Raw genomic sequence first — 14,734 nt, 5'->3', positions numbered from 1 at the left:
GATTTGAAGTTATGTAGGAAATCTGAGCTTAAAGAACTAAGAACGTGCTCATGGCACCAACGTACATTGGCTGAGAAGACATTCTACAATGTTTTGGTCCAAGACATTTCCCTTGAGGACTGAAGCCTCCACACTCCTATCTACTGGGTTGCTATATTTCAGCAAAAGGTGATAAAGACAAGACTAATTGAGGCTAGGTCATCACCCATCTGCAGAGGTACCCCCCATCCCACCCCACCCCACCCCATCCCATCCCAAATGGCAGAAAAAGTTTTACTCAAGACTGCTGAAGAATGGAAAATTATACGTATCTCCAAGAGCACTACTGAACACAGGATGGAATTGGCCAAAGTTTGAATGTGTCCTTTATACCAAACAGTTTCCTTTTCAATGCTGGCTCTTGTTCAGAGGTCAGATACAAGTTCACCTTGTAGCTAACTCACAACACTGAAAAGGGACAGAAGGGAATTCACCTTGATAATTTCATCTTCTTCCATTCGATCAATGAGTCTCTCTGTGAACACTTTCTTGCTACATAGCTCAGAGTAGAAAGGTGCAACACATGTTCTGATCAGCTAAAGCATCTCATTTTGTGAACCTGGATCTCACTTTCTTCAGCAGCTCCCACACTTGGTAACAGTCCTCTTAAAAGTAAACAAAGCTCATGGTGTGCAAGGTATTGAAATTCCTACTGAAGCAGTAAGCAAAATACAGACAACTTGATCTTGTAATTAGAAGAGTGGAGATAGAAGGCTCAATGCTTCTAAACAGGATATGGACATTAGCATTTTAGCAGATAGAGGCTAGCTACATTTCTGCGTTCCGGAAAGAGGTAGTCTCACACCAGGAAATCCTGAACCAGAGTTCAGGGTTTAGAAACATGTAACACAGCCAGAAGAGTTTCAATTCATAAGACACCATTAGGATCTGAACTCACTCAGTGGTCTGACCTGCTGAATATTACAGATCGTTGTATGTCATCTCAGCAGTCTCTGTTCCCCACTACAGGCTGGTGTGTACAAGGCTGGATCAACTGCAACATCATTTCTACAGCAACAAATTAGTTAAGAAAGATAATTCCAAATATGCCTGAGCAGAAAACTCTAAATTCTTTCAGCAGAGGAAGCTGAGACCCCACTAACGTCCCTGCCAGTCTGAACTGAGGTGCTTATTCTTGACTGCAAATCTGGTGATGAGTCTGATAGTGCAAGCAGAACACAGCCAATAGGCAGATGAGAGAGTGGGGATTCCTGAAGAGGTCAGAAAAAAAGACCCTCTTCCCCTAGCTGCCAGGTTTCTTTCTTCTTCCTAAAGGTGCACCCTGTCAGGCTTTATATAATTCTGTAGCATTAGTGAAAACCTGTTTTATTCTTTATGCAACTCTCCAGAGATACTTATAATTGTCATTGTTAAAGCACTGAAATTAAAGATACAGTTCTCTTCCCTCCCAAAAAACTTGTGTTCCATCCTAGCAATGTTCCTCCTGGAAAAGCAATCATAACTAATTTGTCATCAGTCTTAAAGTCCAAGAACTGTCAGAACCCTGTGACAACATTTTAAGATAGACCTTCCTCCAAATGACTCCTCCAATCCATTCTACAATAACTATCTGACTGCTGGTAAAAATTTGGTCCCAAGCTCACTAGTATAGATTATTCCCCTTCAGAACCTTAAAAGATAGTTACATGCTAGGCCTTTGGACACTGCTACAAATATCCGATAATGTTTGCTGAGCAGCTCCCTTCAAGTAAAACAAAAAACCCATCCACCAACAACAGCATTTGTGCTGTTTTTCTTCAAGCAAAACACATAGCAATAGAGAGGCCTAACAGCTACTTAAAGCAAATAAAAACATAGCGGTGTATCTAATGTTCACAAACTACATACACAATCCCCAACAAAAAAACCATACCCAATGGCCATAAGCAGGTACGCATCTCACTCTCCCAATAACATAGCTTAATCCCAGGCAGGAGAGTAGTAAATTGCAAAAAGAAAAACTAGAAGTGGCACTAACAGCAGTATTCAAAGGAGCAGCCCAGGTTGCAGGAATATGCTGCTGAGCAAAGCTATATGAACATCAGGGATGTAAGCACAGTGTGCTAGCCCAATTCTGACATGTGCTATGCAACATTAGGATATTATATGTCAACATAATACAATACGTATCACTTTAGATATGTAGCACTTGCATCTAGAAAGGACGTAATTTACAAATGTATCAGAAGCAAAAAGTATAGGATAGAGTGTATAAGCTTCAATTAATAACTTATTTTAACAATTACATTAGCTGACATTTCTTTGCCACAGTTCTAAATTGAATCAAGTAACTGAGAAGTTTCCAAAAAACCAGCCAAACTAAGGCTCCCTCACCATCATTAATTTAAGTGATTTTATTACTGCAGTTGTCTACTTAGACTAATATCTATTCTTTAGATCAATGAGATCCTGTATTTCTTATTTCTATATCCATTTCACTCTTCTGTTCTCACATATTAATACAAATATGCAGTATGGGGATTATTTACATTCATATAAAATAGACCTTCTGAAATACACCCATATTTATAGAAAAATGATGCCTTGAGTTTTTTATATCTAATTAGTATGTGATGATAAGTTTAAATTAGTTGTTCTCTCTATAAGATTTGCCTGTTTCAATAAATCAGTCCAGAATATCTCCCAAATAGTTTATTACACTACATAGTCTTTTTAATCCTTTGATGAAAAACACCAATGCAAACAAACACAAACACAAAAATATATCGGTTATGAGAAAATGTCTCATGTATAAATTAAATATTGCCTTTTTTAGGTCAAATGACCAGAAAACAAAGTGTAATATGTGAAGTATACTTGGATTTGTTTAGAAAAAGCAGCCTTAAATTAGTTTAGTTGTTAATTTATCTCCCCAGTAAAAATGACTTCTGCAAAGCCTACTTCCATTAAAGTAGTAAATTGTTCCAAATGTCATTTTACACCACTTATGCAGAATGTAATCAACAATAAAACTATATAAAGATTGCTTCCTTAAATTGCAAGGACAGCCCACATAACTGCATGTTGGAAATTTTTTTCAGTGAACTCCAGCATTGTCATCTGGTGCTGACTTACACTTTAGACTTAAACACCCTAAAAACTTGCAAAGAATTTCTGTACATAATTACGAGTCTTCTGCAAAGACAAATGAAGGACATTTGTCAATTGGGGGGAAGGGGGGAGCGACGGACGGACAAGAGGGAGCTGCCAGAAGGGATAGTCTGCATATCATTTATTCCAAGAATACTGCACAAACTTAAGTAAAATGCATACATGCTAACAGGCACCTGAGAATTCAGTAATTGCTTATTATGCAATTATACCTTAGGCACTTTAAGCAAATGCTGAAGAAATAAAATATGGGAAAACATGGCTAATCACAAAATTGCTTTTAAGGAGAATTAGGAAACTCTACACGTGGATGGCATTGGGTCTTTGCTTCTCTCTCTGCTGGAACCATGTAATCCTTATTAATCTGCTGTTTGTTCCTGAAAAGTACCTTTTCCCTGTCCATAAAATCCAGAGTTCGGTTGGATTAATCCATGCTCCTTACTCATAACTGAAGCTGTGCAGACAAACACATAATTTTGACAGTCACAACTCCAAATTTGCTATATATTTTTCCTTGTCATACACTTTATCAAACTAATAATAATAATAATAAAAAAATTAAAATCTGGGAACAATGTTACCACAGGGTGCCAAATTTGCAGCAGAAGCCCCATAGGCTCCTGTCATGCAAAATATTGACAAGCCTTGCCAAATGGTTTCTTCAGGATGCAAACTGCTTGCTAAGTCACTGGGCCCTTTGTGTTGCAGCTGAATGCTGCAGATGGGAAGCTTAGAAAAAGGTTTTTGCCAGGAGAGCGTAACTGCTGTTTTCACCCTGTGAAGTTTTACATGCACAAATAAGAACATACTCTCCTGGTACAGGATGCCATTTGGTACCCTCAACAACTCTGCAGTGTTTCTTTTCTAATTGTGGAAAAGCACACACACACAAAAAAAAAAGTCAAAATGTGTTAACAAAACCAAACAAAACCACCTCAAAACAAACAAACCAACCAACCAGAGACATTGACAGTACATGCAAACCCGAGGTCCAGCAAAAATAGGACGGATGTCTTGAGCTTATCAAATTTCCATGCTGTACAAAAGTTCTGTCACTGTTTAAGAACGTCGTATATGAACAGGCCTTCCCAGGGACAGTAAGATGACTCCTTGCAGATCTAAAATACCAGAAACCAGAGCATAATACCAAACAGAGATACACACAAATATGCATAAGCTATAATCAGTCTTGTGTTTTTCTATATGGAAAGCAGTTGAAGGCATGCTATGCGATGAAAGCAATTCTCATCTACAAGCAGTTCATAAGAAAGCTACAGAAAAGCCTACTGTGGTGGGTTGACCCTGGCTGGAGACCAGGTGCCCACCAAAGCTGCTGTATCACTGCCCTCCTCAACCAAGCAGGAGAGAGAAAAAATATAACGAAAGGCTTGTGGGTTGAGGTAAGGACAGGGAGAGATCACTCACCAATTACTGTCATAGGCAAAACAGACTCAACTTAGGAAAAAATTAGTTACCAATCATATCAGAATAATGAGAAATAAACCCAAATCTTAAAACACCTTCTTCCCCCCACCCGTCCCTTCTTCCCAGGCTCAACTTCACTCCTGATTTCTCTCCCTCCTCCCCCCCAGCAGCACAGGGGGACGGAGAATGGGGGTTGTGGTCAGTTCATCACACATTGTCTCTGCTGCTCCTTCCTCCTCGGGGGGGGACTTCTCACACTCTTCCCCTGCTCCAGCATGGAGTCCCTCTCACGGGAGACAGTCCTCCACGAACTTCTCCAATGTGAGTCCTTCTAACGGGCTGCAGTTCTTCACGAACTGCTCCAGCGTGGGTCCCTTCCATGGGGTGCAGTCCTTCAGGAACAGATTGCTCCAGCATGGGTCCCCCATGGGGCCACAGGTCCTGCCAGGAGCTTGGTCCAGTGCAGACTTCCCACGGGGTCACAGCCTCCTTCAGGTGTCTCCACCTGCTCCAGCGTGGGGTCCTCCATGGGCTGCAGGTGGATATCTGCTCCACCATCATCCTCCACGGGCTGCAGGGGGACAGCCTGCCTCACCATTGACTTCTCCATGGGCTGCAGGGGAATCTCTGCTCCAGCACCTGGAGCACCTCCTCCCCCTCATTCTTCACTGACCTTGATGTCTGCAGAGTTTCTCACATCTTCTCACTCCTCTCTCTGGCTGCAAAAACTGCTGCTCCTGGTTTTTTTTCCCTTCTTAAATATGTTATCACAGAGGCACTACCACCGTCACTGATTGGCTCAGCCTTGGCCAGCAGTGGGTCCATCTTGGAGCTGACTGGCATTGGCTTTATCAGACACAGGGGAAGCTTCTAGCAGCTTCTTGCAGAAGCCACCCCTGTAGCCCCCCCACTACTAAAACCTAGCCATGCAAACCCAAAACACCTACATGGTGCACTTTTTACATTATCAGGCATCAGTCTTAATATTACTTCTTCCTCAACAGGCTTTAAGTCCAACCATGCTCTGCACAGTAGTAGAGATATTTATTTCAATTATTCTATTTTGCAATTTCTACACAGTGATCTGGGACATTTTCAGATAGGTGAAAGTAGATGGATAGAGGAAAAGAGTGGAGACAGGAATTTTTTCCTTTACATTATGTTTTTCGCAGATCTTTGGTCTCTGGAAAATTTCCAGCTGCTTCAGGAAATCTGGGACTGCAGTTTTAACATGAGAAAACTGTCAAGTGACAGCGCTGCAGAAGTCCAAGAGAAACTAATTGCTCTGACAAGAAGGCAATGGGAGCAGAGGATGTACCTTAACAGTCAACTGTTCCAATGTAGAGCAATATACTGGCCCAGTCACTGTCCCTCTCCATGGCCATCTAACGGCTCTTTGGCCTCCCATTTTCAGCACATACAAGGCAGCACGCAGCAATCCACATGCCACATGCCACCTTCTTTGCCTTCTGCAGCAGACTGCAGCTGCAGAGTGCTGCCACTTTCTCAACCACACAGTGGCCCTCCAGTTGGTTGAGGTCCTTCAGCAGTGCTCAACATAAATTTGAATGTCATTTTAGATGAAGCAAGAAGTCTCTCCTTGCAGTGCAGCAACAGAGTAAACCATCCAAAATTTCATCTTTTTTTTTTTTTTTTTGGCACTACCTAATCAGTTACACAATAGAGTTACAGCTTACTCTCTGCTATCCCACCTATGCTGGTTTTAGGTGTTAACATAAACTAAATTTATCCAGTAATATCCTTCAAAGTAGTTTTATGTGCTTACTGGGAAAAACAAAAATCCTAATACTCAGCTAGATCAACTATAGTATAAAATATAAACGTGTATCTTCAACTTGCAGTCAGCTGGTTTTTGTTTCTGACAAACCATGGTTGCAGCAGACATACATACACATACAGAACAAATCACTGAGACACCAGCTGCATTGGCAAGTCACTTGAATGGCATGCTCTTGGCAACAGAACACATGCATGAGAGAATGAGTTTATGTTGAATAATTTCAACAGCAAGCAAAAGTGGAAATGCCCCATCTCATACACCATACAATGAGGTTTCCCATGTACTAGGGCCAGCAGAGTAGCACAAACTATGGCTTACTGGGAAAATCTGGGGTATCAACAGAACCTCTCAAACGCAGAAATCTTGCAGCACAGGACTGTTAGGTTACAAATATAGCAAGATGGGCAATCCAGTAGATCAATTTTCTTCTATTCTAAAATATATCCTTAGCACACTTTTTTCATCTTGTAGAGGAGCACTAATGAAAAGAAGCTGTATTAGACACCAGTCTCAAACTGGCCAGTACCTGAGCTGTGTCAGTGACTGGTTAAGTCACACAGCTCTTTCCCAAGTGAGCAGAATATACAAATGCATCTGGCATGTTTTCCAAAATGGAAACTGAAATTTTGTTTTCTAATGGAAGTTCTGCAATAAGCATCTAACATCCATTTCTACTGATAACATGCCAGTGCTGTTTTAACTCATGCCAGTCCAGAACAGACCATGACAGACCCCTTCATAGCATGGTTCAGAACTGCAGACAAACACACATGAATTTTTTTCTCCATCATATCCTAAATAGGCCTATTCAGATATTTGTAAATACAGCCTCAGAAGGAGTCTGTTCGTGATAGCTTGCAAAAATAAACTCCAAACATAAAAAGTGAAAAAAAAAAAAAAGAAAAGGAGAGAGTGATAAGAATTAAAATGAGAAAATTTACATCTGTTTTAATCTAAGAAAATGTGGAATCCATTGCTAGGAGCATGGAGATTTCACTCTGTGCTAACAATTAAAATGGGATTGCACAATACACAGGAATCAACGTATCTACAGATGTCACAATCCACTTCATGTAAAGAATATCTTCTGTTTGCAAGACCAAGTGAATCACCCTCTTATCTCTATTTTTGCAAACAGAAGAGAACCACAAAAACTAAGTATAATAAACAAAACTGAGGGAATAAAAAGCCCTTACTTTGGCTTCTCTGATTTTCCTAAACTTTGATGCCAAACCAAACAGTATCGCTGGCTTCGCTGCCTTACAATGAAGTGAGACAGACTGAATAGATCACTTAGACCCATTGCACGACTATGGTCCCAGCTGTAAAAGTGGTATCTGGAACATTCCCTGTCCTGCAGGATGAAAGGTAAGAGGTGATAGCGACAGGACCTCTCTGATAGTTGAGCCCAGTACTTAGCTACTGCCAAACACTGAAGTTACATTTCTGGAGCTAGATGACAGTCTTGCTTCCCTTCCTGCGGGCAAAACCCTTAGAGAGCATAGTTATCCCTCAAAATTTGTTTATCTAAAAATGCTGCATATGCTACTCCCCCCAAACAACATGAAAACTCAATTGACTTCACAAGCCATGACCAAGGGAAAAATTTCTATATTGCTTTTCTTAGGCATTGGTACAGAAATAGAATGTTGTAACCATATATTCAAAACATGACTTCAGCAAACTAGCTTATACGATAGGAAGAAAATTTTTAATTATTCCTTTAAAGAGAAAAAAACTTTTTGGGGGGTCTTCACTCTCACATTCTGCTTTGAGAATTGTTTTTCAATTGAATTGATTTCAGTTAGCTAGTTATTTCCTTTGTCTTTGAAGCTAATTCAAATTCCCTGGAGAATTCCCTTTTCAAATTAAAATACTCAGTGCTAATTATTTAGCACCTTTAATTTTCAAATTTCTTCTGATACCTTTGTGGAAGATAAACAACTACTTCATACTAAGGACATATCACAACCAGGTCATGGGGCCTATGGCCATGTGTCACCTGGAGTTTAACAAGACATGAAAAAGGAACATTCGTCTGGCTGACAAATCTAATGATCTAATGATAACAGAGTAGGAATTTTTGAATTTGCCTGATATCAGGTCACATCTCATGCTGTCATCCAAACCCTTGGGTTAATCATAACCTACTATAACAACTTCAGATTGAGGTTCAAAATCCATTTTTTCCTTCCTAGAAATGTGAGCACAAGTGGCCAGTAACCAGATGCACTTCTTAAACAACTATTTTATTTAGAAACTAAGCATTGAGGGTCGTGGGCAACACAACAGGATCTTAAGCAATTGAGACTTCTTCACAACATCTGTTTGTAAACATATTCTCTATCCATATCCTCAGTTGTCTCAAATTAAATGGACACACCTGTGCAAGTGAGCCCACTACTACATGCAGGTCTTCAGCAACTCCATGAACACATCCATGACAAATGTATAAAATGGCTGCTGATCAGTATTCCTAGATGACACAAAAGCCATGTGCCCTTCTACATCACAATATTATCAAGCTCCATCAATTTTCTGAATTTCCTCTCAGTTGAATAGTTGCTAGTAATTCACTGAAACCTCAGAATCTCATGTACACACGCTCAGAAGCCCAAAAAACCCTTTTTCCTTCATTCTCTTTCAGTTATTTATCACCTTATGCTCTGAGTGAAACTACTTTGTTCTCTACAGCAACATCTAAGATTTGTTTCATTTCTGTGGCAGCACAATTATTCTTTTAGATTAAGATTTAATCGTGAAATACTAATGCAAAAACAATGGGGGAAAGGGCATCTCCTTTAGGACAATGTCTCTTGAAACATCTTGGGCCTCCCTGGTACAATTGTCAATGTCCATGACTAGACCAGTACAGATGCTTGCTTTGACCAGTGAATCTCCAGAGGCACCCCACTACCTTACTCCTGGGAGCACATCATAACAAACAAGTTGATAATTGTCCAACTTTAGTGTTTGAGCAATAGGTAGACAGGATGAATTTTTTTCATTTTTAAGAAAATTCTTCCCAAAGAAAGGGGGGGATAAGGGAATCACACCGTGTTCTATCAGACACTCTTTCAACAATTAAGAAATACTAAATATTGTCATAAATATTTATATAACATTGTGAAGAGGATTTCCCCTCCTCAAATTCAGAGGTAGAATGCTTATATTGTTTTCAAAGCAGGAAATACATTAAAAATTACTTCTTGTCCATGCATCTGGACACCATACAATTATTAAGGTCCTGAAATATGGCTTTCTAGGGCACCCACATCCACCTTCTCCTGTACATGAACCTTGCATCAAGTCTTTCGCATGCAGCAATTTTAGATACTAGTTCCAAGCACCACAGACAGGTCAAAACATCTTTTAAAGCAGTTGTACCTGAGTGTCCCAATTTGTTGCAAAAGCCTCAGGTAAAACCTAAGATTTCAAGTAATTAAATTACACTTGTAGCAATGTGGACATAACAAACATAACATTTCTCGCAAAAGTTTTCTGAACCACATGAATGTGTTTCCTTTCTTCTCAAATATGTCTTGTTGTGCTAAATATCATGTTAATATTAATGAAAGAATAGACTCCTCAAAAAATGGATAAATGTATCCAAGACATAAAGCGGCACATGAGAACAGCACTTGTTTTTGAAGAATGCACCCAAGCATGGCTCTATTACTCACCTCAATTTTATCTGTTTTTGCATCTCCCCAGTAAAGCTTGTCTTTTTCAAGATCCAGTGCCAAGCCATTAGGCCAACCTAGAGATGTATTCACCAGAACTCGCCTTTCTGAACCATCCAAATAAGCACATTCTATCTTCGGACTTTCACCCCAGTCTGTCCAATACATGTAGCTGTAAAAAAAAAAAAAAAGGGGGGGGGGGGGAAACAGTTAATACACATAACATGCAAGACAAAAAAGTGTCAAGATCTGTTCTGCTTTTGAAAGAACTTACTAACTTTCTGCTTCCCCAACTGCAGCAAACAAGCCAACTCAAACTGTTATCAGCAATGACAGTATAAAGCATTAAATAAATTAAACTACTGAAAATGTGCAATGGCCCAATTCCTTCATAGTTATGATAACACTGAAGGCACAGAGAAAAGAAAATTCAACCAAACAAACAATGTAGAAGTTCATTGAAGAACACTGTATTTAGAAGTCACCTTTTATATACACAGTATTAAAGGATGAAGGAAGGGAAAGCCAGTTATTTCCAGAACATTTGACAAATAATAACACACATCATCTCACAGTTTGCAGATTTTCAGTTTCAGGAGTCCATAAACAGGATCCAAAGACCTATCACAGGGCTATCAATAAACATAAAACTTACCCCATTATAGGATTGAGCACTATTGCTCGAGGTTCATCTAGGTTTTCTGAGATAAGGATCTTTCTTGACGTCCCATTCAACCGAGTCACTTCAATGCGGTCTGTTCCAGTATCAGTCCAGTATAGGTTCCTCGCCACCCAATCCACAGCAATACCATCTGGATGGTTGATTTCTGTGGTTACCAGAGTCTGTGCTCCAGAGCCATCAAGGTAGGCCCGACGAATTGCCCGGACATCATCATCAGTCCAATAGATGTAGCCTTCCACAGGATCATAGTCTATGGCAATTGCATGTCTGATATTGTCTATCTGCAGAATAATGTCAGTGAAATCTGGCGTGTCCAGGGAAATCCTCCTCAAGTCAGTCCTTCTAGCAAGCAGCAAGACTTCTTCAGCACCTGGGGAGAAAACCATTCACGGTATCATTTCCTTTGCTATTGATGTAAGCACTTCAATACAGAACAATAGGCTATGAACTGCCACTGTCACTATAATAAGAAGATATTTCCTTAAAATAAGGACATCAAACTTTCATTGAAATATAGACTTGTCTGAGCAGGGAGTTATTCCTAATCAGTTCTTCTCAACTAGTTACTTGTGCTGGCACTCTTATTTCACAGTGATAGTGTCTTTCTCCCAGCCTCCTAAACTAATATGGAATATAGCAATCTCTGTCTAGAATCTAAAAAAAAAAACCCACAAAAATTTCGTGGGGGTAGGTCCAAATATCTCATCACATTATATAGAATTCCTCAGCTCTGCCAAACTTCCTTCCAGCTCTATCACTGCATTAGACATGGTTTTCACATACAAGCCCTACATAATCAATGACAAGGGCTAACAGAAGACTTCAGAAGACGTCAGTATTTGTAAACAAATTACATTCATGATTTGCTCCAGACAGCCCAACAAGAAAGCAAGTCACAAATACAGCAAGTATTTCTCATCTGGCCAAAGTTGATGCAAAACTAATTCTAAGGCAATAGGATTGTTCTTTTCTCTCCTCTGTTCTTCCTCCCCACTGCAAAGTTTCACAGCTTATGGAAAGGATGCCAAACAACAACCTGGAGCATATTTCAAAGACAAATGGCATCTTCAGTATCGCCTTTCTGGAAACTACTTTTATCAGTACAAAACCAGAAGAAACAGTAAAACATCCAGTTGCTTAACACATTTTTCCCACATTCAGCACAAAAAGAGCAATATGAGTTTGTGTATTTTTCCTACTCTCTTACTAAATCAATGCTGTGTAGTTTGAAAACTGACAAGAAATTTTTATCATTTAGCAACACTCTAAAACTGGAAACCAGAATAAAAGTCACTTGTCACATTTCATCCAGACCAGCAAACAGTAGCAGGAGGCGGTAATTTCCAGTTCCCACCAACAGCACAGATTGAATGAAAATGACCAACATGGGACATAACCTTTGAGCCCACTAAGAATAACAGAAATTCAAATCCTCATGAGAATATTCTTCTAGAAATAATTCTCATCTAGGCATGCATATGAAGTTCTGGACAATCAGAAGTTGAACCTATTGCACATCAAAACCAAGTTCACCTTCACTTTGGGAGCTGGACTGTGCTGCTATTTGCTTTTGGGTTTGGAAATAAGAGCTTAGTCTCCAAATAGTTATTTCAGAAGCTCTGAAAAGAAACAGTGCTCAGGCTGCAAGCGTATAATAAAAGGAAAGGATCTAGAAAAGCAGTGTTATAGCATCACCCAAAGAAGTTTGCTGCACAGCATGGACTACATAGTTTGATCTGCACTTTGAACTACCTCAAGTCACCACAGTTCCTGAATGAAGTGGTGCTGTCCTTCTCCTTGCCATGGGCTGCTTGCTCTCACTTCTGTATCACTCCTCCTCACCTGATGTGTGTTGCAAACCACACTAAAGAGCTGATCTAAACAAAAACTAACTCAACAGAAAGCAAGCCCTCAGTCTAAGTTAACAACCAGACTGGGTCACTGCGGAGCTCCACAAATACTCGTGCTGGCATGGGGATGGACTCCAGCAAGAATGCTTCTTCCAGTCAGTGTTAGCTGACAAGGTTTGATAACTACAGCATAAGTTGCAGCAACAAACTTTGAGGGAAGGCTTGGGTAGAAGAAAAGCAACAATAACTTGGAGCTCAAAAACCATGTGGAGAAAAGGGAGTAAGGAAAGCCCATACATTCTTGACAGCAAAGCAAGAGAGATATCTCCCATCAAATTTCCTTAATATACTTTTTCTAACTTCAAAAGTTGCAAAATAAAAACAGGTTTTCAGAAAGAGTGTTTCTTATGCTTGAAACTTCTGCTCACTTCTCTGGACATAGCAAACCTGTTGCCCAAACTGAGAAGGGAACAGCCCCAGGTGATCAGACAACTTATAAGGCTTCCTTCCTCCATTGCCCCCCTAGGTAAACACAGCAACAGTTTTTCATGTTTTCAAGTTTCCTTTCTGCTAAGGGAACAACATGCATCAGCAACCCTTAGAAGGCACTGCTAGCAAAAGTATTTATTTTCAAAAGCTTTATGAATCTCCTGGATTTTAGCATCTTTACTAAATAAAAATAATGGAACACCTAAACCAGTATTTGATATTTTACATTATGCTAAAAAATGACGGTTTACTTCCTGAACAGTGAAAAATCAATCAATCCAACTGTATTCTTAAAAAAGAGGATGGTAGACAGAAGTCTACCATAGCTTACACTTCCTCTTCTACCAAGCTTCTTTGCTAGATGTATATTCTGACAGATCATCTTTGAAAGATTAACTACATATAATGGCAAACAGCATGAATGAAAGGTGACATTGTCAACTACTTCAGAGTAAATCAAATGTGACACAGTTCCCAAACAGCTGTTTTAAAAATCTGTCTGGGAACAAAAGCAGTCCATAGCCTGTGATGCTGTTCTCACTCTTTACACCAAGGATTACCCCAGGAACAGTAGCAGTCTCAGGACTACGCTGACATCTCTGGATTAGAAAACAGGTTAAAATCAATACAATACGGAGAGAATCAACTTTAAGTAGAAAGAGAGGATCTTCAAAATAGTAAAAGAGTTGTATTGAAAACTGATCGATGCAGTGTAAAAATGGTATTTTTATGGAACCTGTTCCAATAGAAAAGCTTTTTGATCTCTTGTTTCATTAACTTATTTGTTTTGACATTTTGTTGGAAGTACTTAATTGGTATCAAGTCCTGTGGTGCTAAGTATTAAACATACTCGTTCATTTCTGACATTACCATCTCCAAAGAACTTACAGTGTCACCAAGACACTGGTTTGTCCAGAGCACGTTAGCTTGACAACAGCAGAAATGAAAACAAACCCAGGTCATATTATATAGGGAGTAATATTACCTCCATGTTACCTGCAACAGTACAGATTATCCACCACCAAACAGTCTCTTTACAGGAAAAATTCCCCATAGGTCCTATTTCTTAATATATTTAAACACACAGAAAACATTTGATTTTCTACTGCAAATTACAATAATACCTTAATAGCCAAAGGGGAAAAAACATCACTGTTAGAGAGAGCATGTGCAAACCAGGACACTGATTTGCAATTGCAGAGGTCAGAGAGCAAGCTACAACAGCATATCAACTGCAGTAGAAACAAATACCTCATGTAGCAAAGTTTTATGTCTTGCTTCTATGTTTCTGAAATATTTCACTTGTGGGAGTCAAAATAAAACCTCCTCTTCAGTGCAAGTGAAGTAAAAATTCAGGCCTTAAAACTCAATATGGAAAGGGGGATGTATCTGGTCATCCAAGTGCTCTAGAAACACAGAAGAGTTTTAAACTTTAAATTAATTCTAAATTATTTTAGCTCAACTGTCTCAAAAAGTGAGCAGCACTGCAGCTATTCAGCCACCCACAGCACTCTGAGTCTCATATCCATCTTAACTTCTGAATTTCTACTATATTAATGTCTGCAATCATAACCTTAATATTAAAGTACAAGTAGTGTGAAGCAGACAAGCATCAAATACATGCCTAGCAACTGATAACACAGCAATTGCCAAT

At 39.5% G+C, this 14,734-nt stretch overlaps 1 protein-coding gene across 5 annotated transcripts in view; it reads right to left on the bottom strand.

Moving 5' to 3' along the window:
• LRP5 (LDL receptor related protein 5) overlaps nt 1–14,734 on the bottom strand; it is a 254,917-nt gene that overhangs the window by 93,315 nt on the left and 146,868 nt on the right. For all 5 annotated transcript variants that reach the window (XM_054826766.1, XM_054826769.1, XM_054826770.1 and 2 more), the window contains 2 exons: nt 10,715–11,111; nt 10,060–10,231 (listed from right to left, as the gene is read on the bottom strand). In XM_054826766.1, the coding sequence (XP_054682741.1) occupies nt 10,060–10,231; nt 10,715–11,111 (569 nt within the window). The remainder of the gene's footprint in view (nt 1–10,059; nt 10,232–10,714; nt 11,112–14,734) is intronic.

This window comes from Grus americana, chromosome 5, assembly GCF_028858705.1.
Source record: "Grus americana isolate bGruAme1 chromosome 5, bGruAme1.mat, whole genome shotgun sequence".
NCBI classification, from domain to species: domain Eukaryota; kingdom Metazoa; phylum Chordata; class Aves; order Gruiformes; family Gruidae; genus Grus; species Grus americana.
Note: the sequence above shows the minus strand (reverse complement) of the source record. Positions and strands in the feature narration are given on the sequence as shown.